The following is a 24547-nucleotide window of genomic DNA, read 5'->3' on the forward strand; positions in this document are numbered from 1 at the left end:
TATCACAAATTTAATTCTTGATATCACAAATTGAATTCTTGATATCAAAAATTTGATTTTTTGATATCACAAAATGGAATTTGTGATATCAGAAATTAACTTTAAATGTAAAAAAGGCTTGCCATACGACAGACACGACGCATGACGCACGACGGATCGTGCAACTTGCTCGATGTTGTTACTCTATTAGAAATCCGCGCGCTGTCAACCATAGGTGACAGTGACGAAGTTTGTGATTGGTCGAGCTCGACAGGAAGGTGCCCCTCAGCGACCAGTCACGAATCCCGGTGTATTTTGTGTGCAGTTGTTTGGTGTTTGCAGCGATGTTTTCAGGTTCTGGAGGAAAGAAGGGACTTCCCCTTATCTGCCAAGGCAAAACGCCATCGGATCGCGTCCGTAGAATGGATAAACCGGAATCTGTATCCATGGAGAATGCATAATAATGATAACCTGATTTTCTCATCAGCTATTGGGAATAACAACAAATTCTAAGAAGTAATCTGGAACCGTTAATTGAAGGGGGGGGGGGGGGGGGGGGGGGGGGCTAAAAGTCGAATACGTTTACAGGCCAAAGGGTGAAGTTCACTAATAGATCAGGGGGATGGTACTACAATCATGTTGAATTGCTCAGAATTCATCCCTCTACTGCTTTTCATCTGTGATCAAATCAAGAATTCAAGAAAGATGATCGTATTCTTTACGTTTCTTTCTCTCTTCCTTTGTAAATGTATGTATATGCTCAGGACATGCAGTTTCTATTTGTTTCCAGGTTAGCATGCCTGTACAGTGACGGGGCATTAAACTGCACATTACTTGAATATGAGAATCTTTCTTCCACCTCCCTGGTTCTGAAGCAAATAATGTTCACACAACAATATATATATAATGTACTCTTAAATGGATCCCACAAGAATTGGAACAATCATCCCCCAGCATTCCCACTGATTCCCACTGATCAGTTACTAGCCATCCCCTTGAGTCTATTGATTAATCAATTCGTTAACTGATATTGATATTCAAGTATTCATCAATTCTGTTTCCGTGGTCGTCACTGTCACCTGACTTTCAATTCCGTATTCAGCACCTTTTATCAAATTACAGTGCCTCAAATTACTGGCATTCAACTGTACAAAATGACAATGACTTATTTGTCACATTCTGTTGTCCCATGAATTGATCAAGTTTTCACAGATCCGTTCTTTATAGCTGTGTCTTGCAAAGGGACTGTAGGGACAGTACTGATTGAGGTGAGGATTCCTCTTGTTACATTTTGCAATATGTTTTGTGAGATATTTAGAAATCACTCTTTGAAATGGTAAAGAGCATACAAGTTTAAGGGGAATCAAAGGTTTTTTTGATGGAAATCGGTTTTGAAATGACTGAGATATAAGACAAGGTAAAACAAAGAGATCCTAATAAAAGGCATGGCCAGTCAACTTTATAAGGATCGCTTTTTATTTCTCAGCCATTTCAAGGCCAATTATCATCAAATAAACGTTGAATCCTTCCTAGAATTACATTCTCTTTCATAAGAGGTTTTTCATTATCTCACCAAAAATGTTATATACCTGAATCCTCACCTCAACCAGTAACGTACAGTCCTTTTAACTTGTAACATTATAACTTAATTTCCAGGAATACCGCTGGTATGGCAAATCACTTACTTTTACGTTCTCTCCTACCCCCGCCCACCCCCCCCCCCCCCCCCCGTGCATTGCCGGGTATACCAGTTGTAGACCTTACATAGAAGAATTAAAACGAAAGTCCCATGTGCACTTTAGTCGCGAGAGAGCACAAAAATACGTTCCTTCTCAATGTGAGTTGGCATTAAGTCTTGTCTCTTCAACCTACCAAGCTGTATACTGTTTTCATAAGCCAGTGTACAGGAATGACTTCCTGGTCTATCTAACGAATTTCCCTTCGTTGGTGGAGCGGGGCATAACACACATCGTGCACAACCAAGGATTCTAAAGTGTTTTTGAGTCGATCAGCTGTCCTCGTTATGAAGGAAAGGTATGAATAATTATCATTGTCGTTGTAATGTATGTGCACTTGTTCTGAACTGAATGTTATTCCTGTTTTTATGTTGAACACTTGAGGGAAACTATCGGCCCACGGCACACCACAAAATTTCTTGGCAGTTCAAGTAAATCTGAGAAATCTAAAATGGCTATAGTTAGTGTGAAGCAATAAACGTTTGCAGACGAATCAAAGCACAGTTGGTACAATGATAATATAAAATCAACTTACGTGCGAATCGCCATTTTATTGTACATGCCATCCATGTCATTTGCAATAGACGTAAACCTCAACATTTCCAATATGTGAATCATATGACACTCCTAAACATCTGAAATTCGCCAAGCAGCCGTATGTGAAACTTCTGTTGTAAATTCTTACTTTTATATTGCAATTTGTATTTCAAAATAGTTATACATTGTTGCTGCTTCGTTGGTCTATTTGTTCTTGTGAATTCATCTAAAACGAAGGTTAATCGTTTGAATGACCTATAGTGAATTCAATTTGCTGGAAGATGAATTGATTTGTTTAGTGAATTAAAGGCATTTTCTATAATTTTGATATCTTCAAATGTATAAAAGACTACTCCGTGAGAGAGAGAGAGAAAGAAAGAAAGAAAGACATAGGTAGAGAGAGAGAGAGAGAGAGAGAGAGAGGGAGAGATAGAAACAGACAAAGAGTAAGAAAGTGAGAAAAAAACCTTCATAACATAATCGACGAAAAAATTTTCTAAGACATTATCCCTGCCCAACAAGTCACCATGTTGGATATACATAATGATTGAACCCGGATATTACGAACACCATTGTACGTATTGTACCTCATGGCTGTGCCAGCCTCCACTTCGTAAAAGTGCCGGAAGTGACGTCACCTCTTCATTTCCTTGTTTCCCTACACAGAGAGGGTAGGCGGTGTTGTGAGTTGACAATGTTCCAGCAGCTATTCATTCTGCTTGCTTTATTGTCAACAAGAGGTGAGGAAACATTCTTTTAAATTGTTCGTGACTAAATATCAGTACATGATTACATAACATCTGGCAATGTTAAAGCAAGATTATTATGCGACGTAAAAGCATGTTCATTTATTCATTTCATTTAATCAATTTCATTTCCAATGCAATCACAAATAGATATTTGAATATACATATACGTACACAAAATCAAAACAAAATTGTAATCAAGGAAAACACTAAGAATTGAGATGCAAGAAGTGCTATATTTCCTGACAATACAAAATGAAAATTGATCGAAAAAGGGACGGAATGCTAAAAAGCCGAGCTTGTTCTTTGCAATCTCCTCATAAACAATAAGTAATAATGAATTTCTAAACTAACAAAACTAGAGAAAATCCCCCTAGAAAGAAAGAAAAAACCTAAGACAACAGGGCGGAGTTAGCTTAGTTGGTAGCGCGTCTTCCTATAAATAACAATCCAAAGGACCGAGTTCGATTCCCGAGTCCCTTGAGCGATGTTGTTGTTGTTGTTGTTTTTTTTTGTCCCCTCTATAGTGAGAGGCAAAATACTCAGTCCCTTGGAAATGAAATGAAGAGCTTTATCGGAAAATGAGCTAAATCCACTCTTGTTAGGTTGAGATATTTGTAATTAAAGCTGCTAAAGGAAAACAAACAAAACAATGAGAAAACACAAAAATGTTTACTCATAACTAGTAGAATATTCCTTGTTATGTTACAAATATTTTGCTCTCTCTGATATGATGTACTTACTTTAAAAAGTTAAAAAATGGTGCTTAACACATTTTGCAATAAAACTCTTCGAATGGTGGTCTTGTTTGTGAGAGAGTCACATCTTATGCACGAATATGTTCTATCGGGCCATCGTCTCAGATGGAAATGAAGCAAATAAACAAACAAACAAGAAATGCACACACATACACACACCACACTAAACATGGCAGCTCTCATGTGGCAAAAAGAGAGAGAAAAGGGATTAGCGTGGAAGTTAATAACAGAAATAGACTAAAAGGGACAGGAAAAAGAGGGACAGAGGAAGAGAAGTTGGTAGGGACAAAACCAACTAGAGGCGAGGCACGAGATGCATAGGCTCATCGAGGTATATGAGATAAAAAGATTTAATAATTACGATAATATAAAAAAATAACTTACAATAAAAATCACATAAATAAATCACATAACTCATTCTGCTATAGGAATACCTAAAAAAAAATGTGTAACTTAGAGGTAAAAGTGCTAAAACTGTTAAAGTTTCTTGAGACTGTTTTCAAGAGAATTCCACACTCTTAAAACTCTTAAAACATAACTTTTAACGGGTTGTCAGATTTTCCCCAAACTTTCTCTGATGTGTTCCACTATTGTTGCATTCACTCAATCCACATGTATATGAAGATGGACTTGTCCTTTAAAGTATTATTCCTGAGTACCTTAAATGCTCGACATTAAAGATTATTCCTTCGATTTATTGATCGCCGTGAAGCCTTAGGCACTCATAAGATTCTTGTGGACCTTTGATATTTTGTTGGATATTTTCTAACCACAAGAACAACTTTAATGTATAAAATGTCTTATCAGTAGATCCTTTCCTAACTGCGCTCTTACCCTCAGTATATTGACATTAGACCAGTCCATTTTACTATAAGGTATTTTTTGCAACCTGGCTATTATCAAGATTATTGTTGGGTCTTACATTCAGGAGAGTTACCAAGATGTCCCTTATAAGTAATTTTATGATTTATGATCGGGTTGACTTGTTGATTCATAATAACCTGATCGTCACTTAGCAGTATGCCTATTGTGCCGACGATATAATATTTATAATAACATTTCTACTATATCTCTTCACATTCATTTGAAAAGAAAAAGTAGAAACATTCTAAATACATGATATTTAGATGTTCATTTGGCCACAGAAGTAAAGTTGAGGGTATTATGAATCAGAACAAGTCAACACGCATTTCCATTATATAGTTCCTTTTAACAGTTTAAAGATTGCCATCCATTTTAAGATTCATGACGGGGTGAAAGTTATGGAATTTCAATCCTTCATCCAGATCAATAATTTACACTTACATAAACACATATTTTGTCTATGATATTAAGAGAAGGATACTGCAAAGAGTTTGAAATTAGATCTGTGATTTCATTTACAGGTTAGGAAAACTTTGATCCATTCTATTTCCTTCGATGATCTTACTTCCGAAATGAAAACTGAGGCGCCTGAGGAAAGTTTTGGAAACTGAAATATAATTTACGCGACTCAACGCGAGTGTTATAACGATAGTGTGCCAATAATTATAAATGATTAACAGCAGATGGTAAACTATATGACGATTATTTGGCGAGGCCATTGGACCTTATACCTTACGTTATTTGTTTTTTTTTTTTCCTTCCGGTTCCTAACCACGATAAAATCCAATGAAAACATCTGGTGAATACTTCAGGAAGTTGATTTTTGCTTTGCATCCTGGAGGTTGATTTTTCATTTTTAATGTGAATACTAGTTCTTTACGAAGGACTTTGCAAAGACACCCTATATGTCAGTGTGTAGATTGTGAAATAAAGCGGAAGTGAATCTTCTCCCCTTAGTCTTGTTCAATACTGGCAATGATATTGGATTTGAATATAGTTCAGTGAAATGTCAATAATCATAAGGTATGATTTTCAAAACAAGATGTTTTCCTTATACTGAAGATGTAATAGGAGTATATTTTTTTAAGAATGTACTATTGTTTGACGTCTTGTTATCTATGTATATGTATTTTTTAATAACATGAAAATCTTTTATGAGAACACAATGATATACAAGGTTCTTACAGGTATGCAAGCATATGTTTTACATACTTATATTTATCTTATAAGAATACATGTGGTATACATACGTGTAATTGATTTAGTTTCATTGTGACACATTCATCACTGAAAAGGCAAAGAGAATGAATAAGTATGTAATATAGACATATATGCATAGACAAAGGTTTTGAAAAAAAATAGAAAATAGAAAACAGAAGATAATGTTGTTAAAGGGGGAACCAAAAGTTAGCACAAGTGGTAGTCGAGAATGGTTCTCCCATTATAGCTACATGTATATTTAAGATGCTTATTGCAAGGTCTACCCTTCTAAACTGTACTATAAGAGTACATTAAACGAAACATCTGAATATTCTTTTCATCACTAAACTTCATTTAACAAGTGATTTTTTTTTTTAGGTTTCTTCGAAATGAAGATCTTGTTCTTTCCTCTTGAATATTTTTGGGCAAACTATTCCAGAACTTTGACCCGACAAAAGATATAGAAAATATACCACGTGTTGTTTTACATTTCGAGAGTTTAGCATGGAATGATATTTGCCTCTAGTCTTGTATGCATGATTCATTGGCTCATAATATTGCGTGACAGAATGTGGTAAATGTCCCTTGTGTAGATCATATACAAAGGTTGACACTGCAAGCTTATGCAGGTCAAGAACATCTAACACTCCTAGACTGGTGAATAATGGCCTAGAACTTGTTCTTAAGGGAGAAAATGTAATTGCTCTCACCGCCATTTTTGTTGTGCTAAAAATGTACAATTTAAGTGGCTCCTGTAGGTACTTCCCCATACTTCAATTCCATAAAGTATATGTGATTGTATAAAGAATTTATATAAAAGCATGAGGACATACCTTGGAACAAAGTATCTTAACTTGAAGATTAAGCCAATTTTGCGCCTAATGCATTTGTTGATACATTGAATCTGGGGACCGTTTCATGAAACTTTTTGTCAGTGATTTACACTGACAACTGTTAAAAGCTACTGAAATCCTTGCGTCTGATTGGCTAATAGCAAATTTGTCGGTGAAAACCTCCGACGAACTCGTTGATGAAACGCCCCCTGATCCTTCCACATCAAGGTCTCATCAATTTGGATTCCTACAAAAGATGCTACATGTACTCTTTCTATAACCGTTTCGGAGACCGTTAACACACCTTTAATTGCAATTGGTTGTCTTAGTCCTTTGAAAATCATATAATTTGTTTTCTTCAAGTTAATAGTTAATTTATTCACAATACACCATTTCTGCACCTCATTCAATTTTTCTTTTACGTCATTCATATCAATTTCTTTTGTACCTTTGGGAAATGTATGAAAAATGTTTGAGTCATCAGCGAATAGTCTGAACTGAAAATAGTTAGATGAGCTAGGTAAGTCATTGATGTATAATAGGAACAGTGTGGGTCCCAGCACTGATCCTTGTGGTACTCCAAATGAGATCGTTCCACTACTGGATATCTTATCCTTGTAGCACAATACCTGCGATCGGTTTGAGAGGTAAGTTTGGAACCACTGCAACACAATGCCTCTTATGCCATAGTATTCTAATTTCGCTGAAAGGATGCGATGATAAATTGGAAATGAAAATCTAAAAAAGAATGAATAAAAAAAACACACCTGTTAAAATGAAATCTTGTATCTTCAGACTTTTTCGCTTAAGCAATTATGGATTGGTTAATAGTGGGTGCAGAATTTGTGATTGGAATGAGGATAAGAATGCTTTCAAAATTCATAACAAATCAATTACTCTTGGTTTCCATTGCAAAGTGTATACATTGTTTTCATGATATATAATCCGCATATATATTTTGTATCATATTTCACGATTTTCATTTCTTTTTCATTGCCCAATAACATGACTTGACAAGTGAATTCCTTGTAGTATTACTTTTATTTTTTTATGAAAATAATTGAACCGAGTTAATTTGAACTGATTGAACTGAATTGAATTGTATTGTATTGGGTGTTGGGTGATCAGGGAAGCAAAACAAAAGAAGAAGCATGCATAAGTTCTACATATGTGGTAGTGTGATGGAATTACATTGTTATATTTCTGAAATATATGAGACTCGTCAGCCTTGTTCAGTTGATGATGCTTTGGGTTTTTCTGCTCAAGAACCTCAATAAATTCCACAAATATATACATGGATTTACCAATTTGTGAACTAACATTACCACTTTGAAATTATATAAATCGTCTGGAATGCCTTTATACCCAGGATATAAATCACGCATTTTATGTGTCGATATGATGTTTCTGAATGTCGGAAGACGATTTCGAAATACATGAAAAAATAATGTATTTAGATGAATTGAGTGTTTTCGAACTCCTGCACAAGATATTGAAAGCAGTGGGTTAGTAATCTCATCAACCTTTTAAATTTATAAAATGTGATATTATTGAATGATATCAATGTTGTCATTACTGAAATGGAATCTATCATGATAGCTATGTTTATATACCTATGTTTGTACGTAAACAGATCAAAAGTAAAATAGTATTTTATGTAGGTTGGAATCAATCGAGATTTAATGAAGTGTAACTTGTGTCGTGTTTTGATCTGATCTTACACTCCATTTGTCTTGTCTCTGCTGCCATGCAGCCTATGGCCAAAGACAAGACATCCGGCTCGTTGGTGGAAGTAACAATCGAGAGGGGCGGGTGGAGATCCTCATCAATGAGGTATGGGGAACGGTATGTGATGACCTGTGGGATCTGGACGACGCGCACGTTGCCTGCGGTCAGCTCGGTCTCGGGCCGGCCATCGAGGCGGGAACGGCTACGTTGATGGACTTCGGCCGCGGGACCGGCAGCATCTTCCTCGATGATCTGGATTGTGACGGGGACGAGGCTTCGCTCGTCTCTTGCTCACATCACGGTGTCGACAACCACAACTGTGGACACACTGAAGATGCTGCAGTGAGATGCCAGGCGGCAGGTAGGTTCATTTGCCTTGCCCGATTCATCACTCACATGTCACTAGAGATGGCATCTTGATAATTCTTTACTTTCATGTAGCTTACATTATGTTATTAATTACGCTGAGATGGAGAACAATAGAGATAAGCTTAAACTTGAACTTAACTCTGTAATCCAATGCAATAGTTACTGTTACACTGACGACGGAATCAGATGGGGGGGGGGGGGGGGTGTTAGTAACCCCCTGACAATTTTCGCCACAATTTTTGTTATTTTTGTTTATCCACGTTAAGTTCTCCAGATAGAACAATTTAATACTGCTTAATTACAGAAAGTGACAATCACTACGACTGTGATTTCATTTTGGTAAGATAATAAATTAGATGGAATGAAAATGTAAATTTTGTCATATTGTCAATGTGTACATAAAATAAACTTATATACCCAGGATGTGTCTTGCGGAAGGAGAAGGACCCCCCTCAAACTCAACAACATCTTTCCAACTGTTAGTTTAGCACGATCAAAGTGTGCTGCTAACACTCTCCGAATGAGGCAAAATACGAAACCAAAGAAGAAGTGGGTTGAATTTTCTTGTAAGACATAACGTTACAAATGTGCTTAATGTTGGAGACAAAATTACAACATCTGAAACTGCAAGGGAATACACACTTGTGTGAGGTATTTACAAATAGATATAGGCCTGGAGCCTTTGAGTTTTTTATCGTCTAACGTATAGTTTCAAATCTGCAGTCAATATTTTGCAGTAATCATATCATGCAATGTCAAGACTTTAATTATATCAGTATGTTTTAACATTAAACGCCTCCAACACTGTTCATCTTTGCAGGAGTAACTCCCACAGAGTCTCGTCCAGATATTCGTCTGGTAGGAGACACACACCTACAGGGACGCGTTGAGATCCTCGTCGACGGAGAGTGGGGCACGATCTGCGACGACCTTTGGGATATGAGCGACGCGCGAGTTGCCTGCCGCCAGCTCGGTCTGGGCGAGCCCGTGGAAGTTCGACCCTTCGAGCCGGGAAGCGGACTCATTCTCCTGGACAACCTGGTGTGTGACGGCACCGAGAGCTCGCTCTTATCTTGTAGTCATGGTGGCTTGAATATCCACAACTGCGTTCACAGTGAAGATGCTGGAGTTGTGTGCGCAGGTCTGTATCTTCTATACATACGTGGTATCACTATACTATAAACACATCACAATGCACGATGTAAATGTGTAATTGTATAATAGGTGTAGATGGTGTGTTAACACAGAGCAATTAACCTTAAGTCGACCTCCTACCATTCGAAAAATTGACTCAGATGGATATAAACATGTTTAAATGCTATTGTTAAAGTCAAAATCATATAAGTTGAATAATTTTTCTACCATTCCTTTGGATTAGACCTAGGCGAGGTTGACGGCACGTCGTCGGTAGGAAGTCTCTTCTGTGTAATAGTACACTCAAATGAGTCAGACAGCTACAGAAATATTTGGGTCATTAACAAACCCTTAATTCTGTCAAATATATATCCTCACTCATCTAGGTGTTGATCGGTCTGCCGGAATCCGTCTGGTTGATGGCTCATCCCAATTTGAGGGACGCATAGAAGTCCTCGTCGACAACCGATGGGGTACTGTGTGTAACGATGAGTGGGACGACGCGGATGCCGATGTCGCCTGCAGGCAACTCGGATTCGGTCCTGCCGCTGATCCGCTTCGTTCCTTCGGTCCGGGAACCGGCCCCATACATCTGGATGACTTGAGGTGTGACGGTGATGAACCACTGCTCACACTGTGTGAACACAACCCTAACCACAACTGTGCTCACTACGAGGATGCCGGGATAGTGTGCCGGGAAAGTGGTACGTTTCTCTTATTTCTATCTATCTACCTAACCACCTACCTATCTGTCTATTTATCTATCTATTTACCTATCTATCTATCTATCTATCTATTCATATATCTATTCATCCATCTATCCATCCATCTATCTTTCTATATACCTATAATAATCTGAACACAAATAATTTCATTTCTTTTAGGAGAACATTGTGCTGCGCTTTCCTACTCGCGCCTTATTTCTGTAGGATGTGAAAAAGTGGATTCGTTGTGTTTTGTCCTGTAGCAGTAACTTCTAAGGCATCTTCAAAATTCTTCTGATATGATGTTACACTTTGAGGAGAGATGTTAAATGGGAAATTCTCAAATTTCAGTTTTCAATTGCAAAACGTTTTAGTCGCGTAAATTCCCCCATCTACTCATTGTATATCAGTATCTCATTTCTTAGTTTCATTGCCATCGTATCTTCCTAACACTTTTGCCCGATAGTTCCATAACAAAATTGATTTCATTCAAATGCATGATCAGCAATTCAGTTCAGATGCAAGGCAATAGGCTCTTATAGTATATGAATTATCCCCGAAAAAAAAAGGTTTAAACGAACAAACAAACTAAGTTGAAAATATTTCTAGATATCAAAACTGCATGGTGGTCGCTCCCTGGAAAGTCAAAAGGAACATTCAAGGAGGTCACGCAGGAAAAAAAAAAAAATCATCACCAGGCAAAGCGTAAGTTTCGACTTCGGGATGTGGATTTCGTGGTTTATGTTTCGACGTTTTTATTCTAATTACATCATATCGGCTTTCTCAAATTAAAATCAAATCAGTCTGTCGTAAGTTCGTAAATATTTCTTTTCATGGAAACAAGTTCATGCAAACATTTTCTCATGAAAGACAAGATTCTAAGCTTGAGTAATAATCTTTGGTTGTCATCTTATTTGCATCAAATCGAAAAACAAAATCTAGGTGAAAACACGATACGCCTTGTTGGCGGGTCAACTCCATACGAGGGGCGAGTGGAGGTCTTGGTAGACAACGAATGGGGCACTGTGTGTGATGACGAATGGGACATGAGCGACGCCGAGGTCGCCTGCAGACAGCTGGGCCTTGGGCTCCCCACGTCGGCCCCGGTCCGGGCACGCTTCGGCGCTGGGTCGGGCCCCATTCATCTCGACAACCTTCAGTGCGATGGCAGCGAAGCGCTCTTGACATCCTGCCCACATATTTCCCGCCATAACTGCATTCACCAAGAGGACGCCGGCTTGGTGTGCAGTCCGCAAGGTCTGTATCTTGCGCCGGTCAAGTACATTACAATTGTATTTATCTCCTTCCCAAATCAGCCCCAAAATTATTCAGGTGGCATCATTTACATGTCAGTAGTTTGCTGCTGTAAATCTCTCTCTTTTTTTGTCTTCTAACTATTCATCGTTGTGTTTCATAACGTACAATAAAAATATAAAACCATTAGTACAGGTAGAAACTGATGCACCCGAAACCGCCCGTCAGATTACTCCGTGAAAAACCCGAAACCACCCGTCTGCTTTGTTATAGTTTTATGCTTTACCAGTTTCATTGTTTTCGTAGAGATAAAATTAAGTAATTTGAAAGAGGGGAAAGGTCAACAAAAGTATGTCACTTTTTTGTGACACACAATTCTCTTTGTAAAGTCTTGATATGCCTTCAAATAAACATGACTTCTAAATAGACAAAATTAAACATGCAGTGATCTATTTTGATGATTTAGAAAGTTGCCGAAATGAGAATAATATCGCTGTACTCTCAAGGGAACAATAGGCTATTATGTACAGAATCTTTAGGGTTAAGTAACTTGTTATCTTACATAAGAATATTGTCCATGGGAGTGCATAACCGTTAAAAATCCCCTTTAAAAAGTGTGCCCATGTGAAAAGGTGACAAACGGTCGAGTACTGTATCACGTGATCATGCATGCTACCCATTTGTCGACTGGTATTTGACTGACTCGTGTAAGAGAACTCATTGCCATAGCATACAATGCAAACTTCAAAAAGGAAGAGGAACATGCAGGCGCCTAAATGGATTCTTTGTTGTTATCACACAATGTACTGCAGTGGTTCAAGACAAGATTTAAGTCGGGATAACATGACAAGTTAGTGACGTGCAATGTGTCCTTTCATTTCAAACCCGGAAATCTTTGTAGAATGGAAGTAAGTGCATGGAGTGGATGTCTGTTTCCCTCTATACAGCTCAACTTGCTACCCCACCTCCGCCAGTCACAATTCGCCTCGTCGGAGGGTCGCATCCCCTCGAAGGCCGGGTGGAAGTCTTCATGGACAACCAGTGGGGAACGGTGTGTGACGACGAGTGGAACCTGCCCGACGCAAACGTCGTCTGCCGCCAGCTGGGATACGGGGCTGCCGAAACAGCCCAGCTAAGGGCCAGGTATGGAGCCGGAACTGGCCCGATCCATCTCGATGATGTGAGGTGCAGCGGTAACGAGGAGACCCTGACGTCTTGTCCGCATACATCTTTCCACAACTGTGCTCACGAGGAAGACGCGGGGGTGATTTGTAGGCCAGCAGGTAATTGTACTTTGTTTTTAAGGTCATCTTGGACATAATCATTTTGAATGTTGAGTTTCATAGGTGTGAGACGCAGCAGACAACATTGCACAAATGTCCCTTCTTGTAAGGGTTGCCACAAACGTGTCTGCAGAGCAAGTTAAGAAAGACTAGTGAAATAGTCTGTACATTGTATTAAAAAAAAGAAAACAATTCTTCTCAAAAGCCATGATCTTTTTTTGTCGTTGTAAGACTTGATATATAAATGAAAGAGGTCGGTCATCTCTGTTTCTCTTCCTCCTTCTCTTCTTCTATTTCCCCTTCTCCCTCCCTTTCTCCTTCTTCTCCACCGCCACCACCTTTTTTTTCTTCTCCTTCTTCTCCTCCCTCCTCCTCCTCTCCGTTCTACTTCATCCTTCCGTCTTCTCCATCTCTCTTCTCTTTTTACTCTTCCTTCCTCATTTTTCCTTCTTTTATTCCCATTTGTTATCATACACGAGAATGTTGTCCATGGGAGCTTATACTAGCACCTCAAAAAATATTTTGGCCAAACGTTCGAGTACGTGATCATGTTATCTATTTGTCGACTGGTCTTTGACAGACTCATAAAACAAAACTCGTTACCAAAGCATAATATATATACTATACAAACTTTAAAAGCAAGAGGAACATCCAGGCGCCTTAATGGATTTTTTTTTATCACACAATGTACTGCAGTGGTTCAAGGCAAGATTAAAGTCGAGATGACAAGACAAGTTAGTGACGTGCAAGGTGTCCTTTCATTTCAAACCCGTACATCTTTGTAAAATGGAAGTAAGTGCGTGGAGTGGATGTTTGTTTCCCTCTATACAGTTCCACTTGCTACCCCACCTCCACCAGTCACAATTCGCCTCGTCGGAGGGTCGCATCCCCTCGAAGGCCGGGTGGAAGTCTTTATGGACAACCAGTGGGGAACGGTGTGTGATGACGAGTGGAACCTGCCCGACGCAAACGTCGTCTGCCGCCAGCTGGGATACGGGGCTGCCGAAACAGCCCAGCTAAGGGCCAGGTATGGAGCCGGAACTGGCCCGATCCATCTCGATGATGTGAGGTGCAGCGGTAACGAGGAGACCCTGACGTCTTGTCCGCATACATCTTTCCACAACTGTGCTCACGAGGAAGACGCGGGGGTGATTTGTAGACCAGCAGGTAATAGCACTTTCTTACTAGGGTCATCTTGGACATAATCATTTTGAATGTTGAGTTTCATAGGTGTGAGACGCAGCAAACAGCATTGCACACATGTCCCTTCTTGTAAAAGTTGCCACAAACGTGCCTGTAGAGCAATTGAAGAAAGACTAGTGAAATAGTCAGTAAATGCTGACATGGTTAAAACAAAAAATAAACCAAGTCTTCTCAACACCTATGATTTTTTTTGGGTCAAAAATGAAAGAGGTCGGTCATCTCTGATTCTCTTCCTCCTCCACTTCTTCTTCTTCTTCCCCTTCTCCCTCACTACTTCTCCTCCACCGCCACCACCCTTTCTAATCTTCTTCGTCTCACTCCTCTTCCTCCTCCTCCTCCTCCGTTTCACTTCATCCTTCCGTATTCTCCCTCGTCCTCCTCTTGTTGCTCTCCTTTTTCTCATATTTTCTCCCTTTTCTCCCCATATTTCTATCTCCTCCACTTTGGTTCTCTTGCTCCTCCTGCCTTCTACCAGAAGTAGCTATCAGCTGTCCTACTCTGGAGGTTCCCCTCCATGGCAGACTGAATTGTCTCCGAGATGCCCAGCCGAATCCAGTCTGCCTCATACAGTGTAATGAAGGTTATCAGCGATACGGAGAAAGCCGTTCCCTGTCCTGTCTCCCATCTGGCAACTGGGACGCCGAGCCCTTGCGGTGCGAAGGTGAGCGCTCTGTGACCTAGTGTTAGCAGCTCCTCATTATAGAGGGGTTGTTTTTGCCCGTTGTGTAACGGAAAGAGTAATTGAATTGTTAATGATGATAAGGTCGTATTCATCCATGGTAGCTTCTTCAGTGTTACTACTTCTCTACCAGAGGGTCCTGCCATTATGATTTCCCTAGGCTTTGCCAGGTACTCATTTATACACCTGGGTCGAGAGGGACATTGTGGGTAAAACATCTTGTCCAAGGACGTAAGCACTGGGTGGGATTCGAACTCGAGTCCTCCGATCGGGAGTCGGGAGTCTTATCCATTATGCCACAGCGCCCCCACATGAGTTGAGGTCGAACATGACTGTGTCCTGAGATGATAAATCAAGTTGAAGTATTGTCGTCTTTTGGAGTGTGTAAAATCAAGTTTGTATTTAATGATAAAAGAAGGGGCGCCACTATTGTTTTGTGTCAGCAGCTATGAGACTTCTCCACATCCTTGTCCATTGTATGTGTATTTTCCAACTCCCTGCATATGCTGTACGTGGCATAATTATAGTGGATAAGACTCCCGACTCCCGATCGGAGGACCCGAGTTCGAATCCTGCCCAGTGTTTACGTCCTTGGACAAGTTGATTTTATCAGGTTATGTTTAAAGATATCAACTTAACTTGTTGATAGTTTTTACAGTGTTTTCATCATATCTTGTCAAACCTTTCTGGAAAGATGAAGAAAAAAAAACCACACACATACACACCATGCCCTTTTTACACTCTTTCTTTCATGTGCACTGATGGGCTCTCCTCCTTCTCAGCTCGGCCGATACTCGAGTGTCCCTCCGGTGGCTTTCTCTGCAACAGCCATCGACTTTGTGTTCCCGCAGATTGGCGCTGCAACGGGAATAGGGACTGCCCGTTAGGCGAGGACGAAGAGCACTGTGACGCACGTGAGTTTCAAGTAATGTTGCCATGGTAACTGATTAAGTACCCAAAAGCGTTTCACATGGATGGAGGACGCCCTCCAAACTAAGGATTGCTCGAAAATAACACGCCGTCTTACTTTCTACGCATCTTATTCTAAACACATAATCTTAACTGAAATATGGAATATCTTCTTTAATAGATATGCCGTTCTGAAAAACAAATTAACTCTACAATATGAATATGCCCCAAACGTATCCGTTCAGTGAATGCAGACATAGTAGAAGAACACATCGGTGAAATTTTAGGACAATTAAGCCAAAAGTAATGAAGTTTCAGCGTTTTTAATCAAAATTAAGCCATCTGCTGTCATTGGAGTTTAAGGCTTCAATAATATTTGGAATGTCAGAAAAGTGAAACGATGAAACAAAATATCTAGTGGGCCTACACATTTCCTCAACTTACTATCGTATGTTAAGGCAGATATGTTTCATATTGTCTTCTTTAGACATATTCCTTTTTCATTGCGTCGGATATATGAAAAGTGTCTGAAATTGTTGTTATATTTTCTCCATATCGTTCAACTGGTATGTAACTGCAAGCAGTTAAATTGTAGACTACTTATGCTGCAATAGTGACACCAAACTCTTATAGGAAGTCGTAACTATTGAACAGATTGTTCGATTTTCCTCGAACTCCATTGATGTGTTTTACAGGAATATTGCTCTACTTTCTGATTTCACATTAGTATTTTGAGAAAATTCTCCATATTGTTGAGTGAATACTTTGGTAAGTATTTCTATGATTGGTGACAACACCCGTTGACTCCTTAACTCACTCAACAGCACCAGTGGCTATTCGCCTCGTCGGGGGGCCGAATCAGTACGAGGGACGTGTTGAGGTTTTCCTGAACAATCAGTGGGGTACTGTGTGCGACGATCAGTGGAATCTGGTCGACGCCAACGTCGCCTGCCGCCAGCTTGGATTCGGCCCTGCCCTGGCCGTCCGTTTCAGAGCCAGGTATGGCCCGGGTACTGGCCCGATCCATCTCGATGATGTAAGGTGCACGGGCGAGGAGGAGACCCTTCCATCGTGTTTTTACATATCCTCTCACAACTGTGCTCACGATGAAGATGCTGGAGTGATCTGTAATCCACCAGGTTAGTGCTGGGTTATGCAGGTAATGGTCGTATAGATGCAATCTTTTTCCCTTTGCCCCTCCATGCGGAGTAATAAACAGTTAACCTTGCCATGTTTGCCTACGTATATTTGGACTGAAAGAAAAGCTTCGACTCAGAGAAAATTCGACTTTTGGGGGATTGAGATTACTAAACTATAACTGTATAAGGAAAAGAGGACTCGCAAAGACCATTGAATGAAGCGATTATCCGACTTAAGTTAGGTTGACTGGATGAACTCGTTCTAATATCTATTTTTCTGGCCTTTTTCATTTCATTAATCGTCAACATCTTAAGTTTTATACAATAGTCATTTATCAGAAACCCAATTACAAGTTCTAAAGTCTTAATCACCTTGATATCGGTAAAGGTGAAAGTTATCATGGGAAGTGATTACAGATTCGATTACAGACGAGCGAATGTCAAACGTCCAAAGTTTGTTTGACATAGCAATACAGGTACCAGTACAGAGACTGAGAGTCGTGCATATGGTTCGTCAACATGTGCAGGTAATATTAAGAGAAAATTATCATGAATATACACATGGCAATATCGGCGTCATTGAGACAGCAAGGAGCTCAAGTGAAAACTTTATTCTTTTTTTTTCAACAGAATAGACAGAGTAATGTGTGCAATTGAACATGTATTATTTCTTTTTTATTTTCGAATAATAGACAGGAAGCAAGGAATAACATCATATACAGTATGATCAGTACAAAAGGCATGTATACAGATATACCTGTACATTCTGCAAAATAATGACACAACTGCAAAGATAGAGATTGAGAGATTGAGATGACACTTTGATAATGTCATTCTTGTGTAACATGGACATGGACAAAAACAGAACAAAACAAAACACTGGCCCGAATTCGGGTTATGCAAATTTCTCCTGCGTAAATACGATTGACACATTGCGTGCGCCAAAAGACGTCCAGTAATCATGGTAACGAACGCCATTAATACGCCGATGTCGAAGGTATGCCTATTTCACGCTTATTTTAGACCATTGTATATAAATTTAAACCAGGTTTCAACCACCTTCGTGAATTTGGGTCGATATTGTGTCTTGAGAAAATTGGTGAGGAAATTGTTTGGGTATATAGATGCTGCAATAATCATTTGACCATGTCAAGTTTCTTTTTTCCTGCTGCCCCCCCCCCCCCCCCGTGTGCACCTGTTGTCATTGACCAGCCCCACCGACGTGTCCGATTGGTCAGTTCCAGTGTAGAGGTCAAACTTGTATCAGTTCGGCCTGGCTCTGTGACGGTGACCGGGACTGTCCAGACGGCGATGACGAAGAAAACTGTGACCCGCCTAGTGAGTCGATGTCGGCTTCGTCTTTATAATGCGCTCACGGAGGCTTGCTCAGGAATTTTTGTATTAGTCCATCTTTTTCCTTCTTTCTGTTGTCCTTCCGGTTACTTAAAATACTTCTCTTTTGTTATAAATATCATCTCTTTCCCGATATTCGTGGTCCACGTTCATTAGCCGGGAGCTGTTCAAGGGGACAATTTCGGTGTCAAGATGGAAGCTGTATTCCGTCTGCATGGCGCTGTGATGGCAAGCAAGACTGTGGGACAGAGGAGGATGAGGACAACTGTCATAGTGGTGAGATGTTGCTCAGGGGTTCCGATCGAGGGCAAGTCAGATACTAAGTAGTCCGTTAAAGGTACACGGACCTGGGGCTCAAGAGGGCGCTGTAATATTAGTGATTATCGCTGCCATCTTCCTTCGTCGGCGATGCAAATCTAGTAAAGTCAAAACATAGTTCTCATATGCCTGCTGAGCTGTGAATTTAGCTCTAAAATGTATGCATATGAATAATGAATATTGTGTGAATTAAAGCGGTAATAGTACAATTTCCAATTGGGTTAGTGACGAAAATACCCTACAAGCAATGCTTCTATGTAGATTCCTCATATTTCACATGTTTTATTGTCTTACAAGCTGTACGTGACAATTCATCCAGGCTTTTGTATTGTGATGTTTATGTTTTATGTATTTGTTGAAATGTGGAATATGGAACAATAAAAAACAAACAAAAAAAAACAAACAAAACAAAAATGAGAAATATTTCCCCAAAAGTAGAATACTAAAAATTACTACAATCTCAGGGCATACCCGATATTGGATGATACGTATAATACTTATGTGTCTAATCGATTATCGACAATCAACAAATCGGGCCACACCAGTATCAATCGATCTCCCGTGCTATAGTGAATCGTATGAAGCTTATTGGAGAATACGATTGCTAGAGCACGGTCGATCATATTTTACGTAACGTTTCACCTTTGATCTCAAAGTACTCCAAAATATCTCAATATCGTGGAAGACTGCGTCAGCCAGGCAAGCGAATGAAGATCAACTCAAAGGGCCACCCAAGAATCCCCACGTTACCCGGGCCCTGTTTCATAAAGCTGTTTGTAAAGTTACGCATGACTTTACAAACTTCTAGAATATGAATTGAGTGCCAGTTAAGCCCAATTTTTTCCTAACGTTTTAACAAAGTACGACTGTATGTCAATATCAACCATCTAACATTGGGGCAGAAGTACACTGTCATCTAGAAACGTGTGTTAACATGTAAGAATAATCATTATCATCTGCAAATTTCAACTTTAGCTGTCGAAATTAACAATGATTAGGAAACTCACTTGGCTTGCCATACATAAGTCGTTTTGAAAGTCTTACCTAACTTTACGAACAGCTTTATGAAACAGGACCCAAGTCCGAAAAAGTGCTTCGTGAAAATTTACCAGATAAAGATTGGGTTTATTTTCAGTTTGTAAGAGGCTCTATGATTTGCCCAACTCTACGCCACTTGTAGAGTAGTCAGTGTAATGATAATCAATTTCAAGGAAGGAAGAGCTAGAAACACATGTCAGAAAGGAAATGTAAAACAAAATATATACATATAGTATATATATATATATATATATATATATATATATATATATATATACATATATACATATATATATTCATTGTATTTCAAAATTGCTATGTAATCATAACACAAGATGTCTTTATTGGATCTACTTTCCGATGTTTTATTCTTTGGTATGTCACTTATTATAAAAAGAACCAAAAAAAACAAACAAAAACTAATGCAGCTTGTTTGTGGGAGCCATCGTTATTCATAAGCATAAACTCTTATACATGTACTATTTTCAAACGCGGCTATTTGCAGCTAAAATTATCATAAAAGCAAGTTTGTAATAACTGCAGCATGCATTTTAAAAAAGCTCGCACTAATCCAATGCCTGCCAGGATGCAAAACAAGTGATAACACTAGTGTCCAGCTTTTATTTACCACTGAAAAACAATTTGACTCTTGTTATCTATCGATTTCATATTAACTTGATTCTCTGCTTCAATGGCGTTTTACACTACAGCGTAGAGAGCTAATGTGTACCCGATGTTTTGGCAAATTTGGATGTACAATACGTTGACCATATTGACATGTTATTATTGTCAATCGTTCATGACACGTCTTATATACGTAAGGCATATTCTTTTGCGGTTCTTCGAGGCTCCTAGATGTATTTTGGGGCGCTAAATGCTTTAACAAATCCAAATTTTTCAAAGTGTGACGACGCACTGTACGCCATGATCGACAGATAGATTTACAAGAAACAGCGGATATGACGTATCTAAACTTTACCAATATTCGAACCCCTGCCTCCACTAACAAACCCCGGATACATACGTCTTTTCTCCACGCTGTGATATCATGGGTCCTTACGTGCAGTTTCTATAAGCAGATGTCAACACATGCTCGTATGTTACATTTTTGACCTTATTATTCAAATCTCATTATTTCATCGCACTCTTCTAACGTTTTTAGGTAGTTGACAGTTCACAAAATGAATTAGTTAGCAAGCATTATTTTGACAGATTAATGGCTACCAGAATAAATTAACCAACAAACCGATGAGCTGATGAATTAACAGGCTGATTCCTTGACTGTCTGCTGACTGTGTAGCTAATCAGATGATAGATCGATAGTTGATTAATTCATCGAGTGATTAATGTGCTGAACACTCGTCTTCTGTCAGTATTCAGCATGCTGATGCTAAAGGGAGGGGCGGGAGACGTAAACTTCAGCCCTTCAAAGAAAAGTTACATAAAAGATGTGCACCATACTTTATGTCAACGTTCCATCTTTGAATGAAAATTAGGACCAGTTATTTCTAGCTAGCTACAGTGAGTGTGAATCATAAGGAAACCTCAGGCTGACGAAGTTGACACCCTGTTCGTATGTGCTAGTGTAGAGATGATTCGCCTGGTTGGAGGACCTTCACCGTACGAAGGTCGCGTCGAGGTCCTCGTCGAGGCCACATGGGGCACGGTGTGCGACGATGCCTGGGACTGGAACGATGCCACAGTGGCTTGTCGCCAACTGGGATTCGGGCAGCCGTTTGAGGTCATGGGATCAGCGGCCTATGGCAGCGGGCACGGTCCTATCCACCTGGATAACTTGCGATGCCATGGGGATGAAGAGTCGCTGGTGTCTTGTCCCCAGGCACTGTATCATGACTGCCATCACGATGAAGATGCAGCAGTGGCCTGCAGGCAGCCGGGTTAGTGTCACACGCAACCAGATGCCACTACAACCACTGACAACACACAGACATCAGAAGCATATTCTGTATCATCCTGCGTCATTCAGAGGCTAACGGTCTCTTGTTGCTAACTGGATGCGCATGTTATTTATCATGACTAACTGCCATGCATGCATGACGTATACTCTCTTTTTCTCCTTATTTTTTGTTTTGTTTGTATCTGAAGCAAAAAGGCAGTTTGGATCGCGTCCAGATTAAAAAACAAAACAAAACGAAACAAAACAAAACAAAACAAAACACGCTTTCTGTTTTAGTGCTTAGAGATTCGTGGAAATATTGAACAAACCTTTGCTCGTGAGACGGAGTAGTCATCAGTGGATAATGCCGGTAATCATGTATGTTAGGTTCCGTAGAACCGCCTCCCTACCCCATCCGTCTGGCTGGAGGATCGTCCGCTCTGGAAGGCCGGGTCGAGATCTTTCATAACAACCAGTGGGGCACAGTGTGTGATGATGACTGGGACATGGCCGATGCCAATGTAGTCTGCAGGCAGCTCGGCCTCGGATCCGCCTCGAGATACGTGTTGGCTGGCGGCTTCGGCCCCGGGACCGGTCCCATACATCTCGATGAGGTGGCGTGCACTGGGTCTGAGGAGATGCTCGTTGGTTGCCCAAGAGCCAGCAGTCACGATTGTGGTCATTTTGAAGATGTTGGAGTCGTTTGCCATCCACCAAGTTAGTGGTGACAAATGTTTGTTTCTTAAGAAGATCCGGTTCTCCATTTTTCTTGCTAGCGTATGTGGTCAATGGTACCTTGAACTGAACTCCACTTCTTTGGATTCAAATCCAAAAGAAAAGATACATGTACTTTGTCATGAAATCATCACGTGTGACATTATATCAATTCTGTTATTTTCTTTTGACCATTAAACATTCTCCCTCCTCGTCCTCTTCGGTTTCTGCCTTATTGTACTCCTATTTTTGGTACAATGAATTGTCATCGATCTTTTTCATCTCACATGCAGCATGATTAGTGTCTCGTATATCTAATCTCTTCCAATATCTAAGTTAATAACACACACTAAAACATTTTTTCTCAGGAATAGCATGTGGTAACTCTTATGATCACGCTTTACCCTTGATTTGCTGTGGAAAATAATTGGGTTTGGGATAGTTTTTGTGCACTTCTCATTTCTTGCTTTACGGTTCGTGAAACGATCTTTCATAGACAGCAAGTAGACATGTTTTATTATGAGTATGGGCTACAGCTAGTGTATGATATAGATACATAAACATGAAATATAATTATGTGACCCGTCATCATGAAACCCTGATAGATGGTGTACCCACTTTTTCTGACTTAATTTTAGAACAGCAGACTTACAAGTTAGTGAGAAAGCTTGCCACTGACTATGCTGTCACGTCGTATCATAAGATTTTGTAATCACAGATCATTACAATGCATCTTGTCATCAGTGAGTCTACGAGGATGCCTTGCGTTCTCTTTAAAGTTTATCAACTATACCACAGCTGTGGTTAGGGGTAGTTAGCATTCATGAAAATTGCCTCTTTGTGGAGAAGTCAGGTGTTCATTGATGTATCAGTACTATGTCCAACCCAAGTGAAGCTGCCATATTACTAACAGTGTACACTTTGTCACAATGGAGACAACTTCTCTTGCTAACCTGGTCAGATGTATATAAGTCTAGCTCATGTTATTTCTCTACTTATTTCTCTCTCGCTATTCATTTATCTCTTCCTCTCCCTCCCTATTCCTCTTTCACTCTGTATATCTTTTTCTTACTTTATCTGTTTCTCTTTCTCTGTCTGTCTGTCTCCTCTCTATTTCTCATGTATTTGATATCTATCTGTCTATCTCTATCTATCTATACATCGATCTATCCATCGATGTATACATCTATACATCTATCTGTCTGTCTACTTATTTATTTATTCATTTATCTATCTATCCATCTATCTATCTATCTATCTATCTAACTATTTGTCTGTCTGTCTATTTATCTTTCTATCTATCTGTCTACCAAAATCTTCTACTCTATTTCTCCATGATAGGTAACTGTACAAATGGCTGTGTACATGGTGCGTGCGTTGGCCCTGATATGTGCAGGTAAAATTTTTGATATCATTTTTGTAGGAAAGATATAAAGCTACTGCAGTCGCACAAATCACTGTTATGTTTATTTTATTCCTTTCGTGAGCAAATTTTCATTGCGAACATTATCTCAGCTAGTGATTAAACTACACTCCTTGTGTAATGTCGTCATGCCGGAATACAGTCAAACCTGTCTACAGCGGCCACCCACGAAGATGAAACGAGCGATCGTTATAGACAGGTGGCTATAGAATGATTATCCGACATTTTGTGCGTGTAGGCGTACTAGTATATACTCGCATCTAAATGTATTGTTATTGTATTCATCTGAGTACTTACATTGTACCAAGGAGGTTCATATACCTCCCTGCATGTACATTATGTGTATGTTAGCACGTGTTTCATGCATAGAACAATGCTGGTGTTTAACTATCGAGTTGAAGCTTAACATTGATGCGGGCATCATTATAACTGAATGGAGGGAGAATGCAGCGGTGGCGATCACTGAACTGTTAGCAATGAATTATCGGCACGGCTGCAAAGCAGCAAACGCACTATTATTCGTTCGGCTGCGGATCCGTATAGCTCTGCGGCCGCTATCTACAGGTTAAAATCTACAGGGCCTTTAACGTGGATTTTCTCTTAAAGGGGGGGGGGGGGGGGGGGTCAGTGGCCGCATAGGTGACCGCTATAGACAGGTTTGACTAAGGTTTGACTAAGGTAGGTTTCACTGTAGATGATTACGCTAGGATATTTCTACATTTCTGAACATGGATTGATGATATCATGAA

General features: G+C 39.8%; 1 protein-coding gene across 1 annotated transcript in view; it reads left to right on the plus strand.

The window, feature by feature from the left end:
- The first annotated feature begins 1846 nt into the window (after nucleotides 1–1846).
- The window catches only part of LOC139715239 (scavenger receptor cysteine-rich domain-containing protein DMBT1-like), a 34101-nt gene continuing 11400 nt past the window's right edge, over nucleotides 1847–24547 (plus strand). The window contains exons 1-13 of the mRNA XM_071626824.1: nucleotides 1847–2013; nucleotides 2919–2992; nucleotides 8407–8742; nucleotides 9571–9891; nucleotides 10271–10588; nucleotides 11531–11845; nucleotides 12790–13125; nucleotides 13957–14292; nucleotides 14804–14989; nucleotides 15790–15921; nucleotides 16741–17055; nucleotides 18565–18684; nucleotides 23717–23771. Of these exons, the coding sequence (XP_071482925.1) occupies nucleotides 2003–2013; nucleotides 2919–2992; nucleotides 8407–8742; nucleotides 9571–9891; nucleotides 10271–10588; nucleotides 11531–11845; nucleotides 12790–13125; nucleotides 13957–14292; nucleotides 14804–14989; nucleotides 15790–15921; nucleotides 16741–17055; nucleotides 18565–18684; nucleotides 23717–23771 (2855 nt within the window). The 5' untranslated portion in view covers nucleotides 1847–2002. The remainder of the gene's footprint in view (nucleotides 2014–2918; nucleotides 2993–8406; nucleotides 8743–9570; nucleotides 9892–10270; nucleotides 10589–11530; nucleotides 11846–12789; nucleotides 13126–13956; nucleotides 14293–14803; nucleotides 14990–15789; nucleotides 15922–16740; nucleotides 17056–18564; nucleotides 18685–23716; nucleotides 23772–24547) is intronic.

The sequence above is a fragment of the Diadema antillarum genome, unplaced genomic scaffold, assembly GCF_040938485.1.
Source record: "Diadema antillarum isolate AM-2024a unplaced genomic scaffold, OU_Dant_1.0 seq00003210_RagTag, whole genome shotgun sequence".
Taxonomy (NCBI): Eukaryota; Metazoa; Echinodermata; class Echinoidea; order Diadematoida; family Diadematidae; genus Diadema; species Diadema antillarum.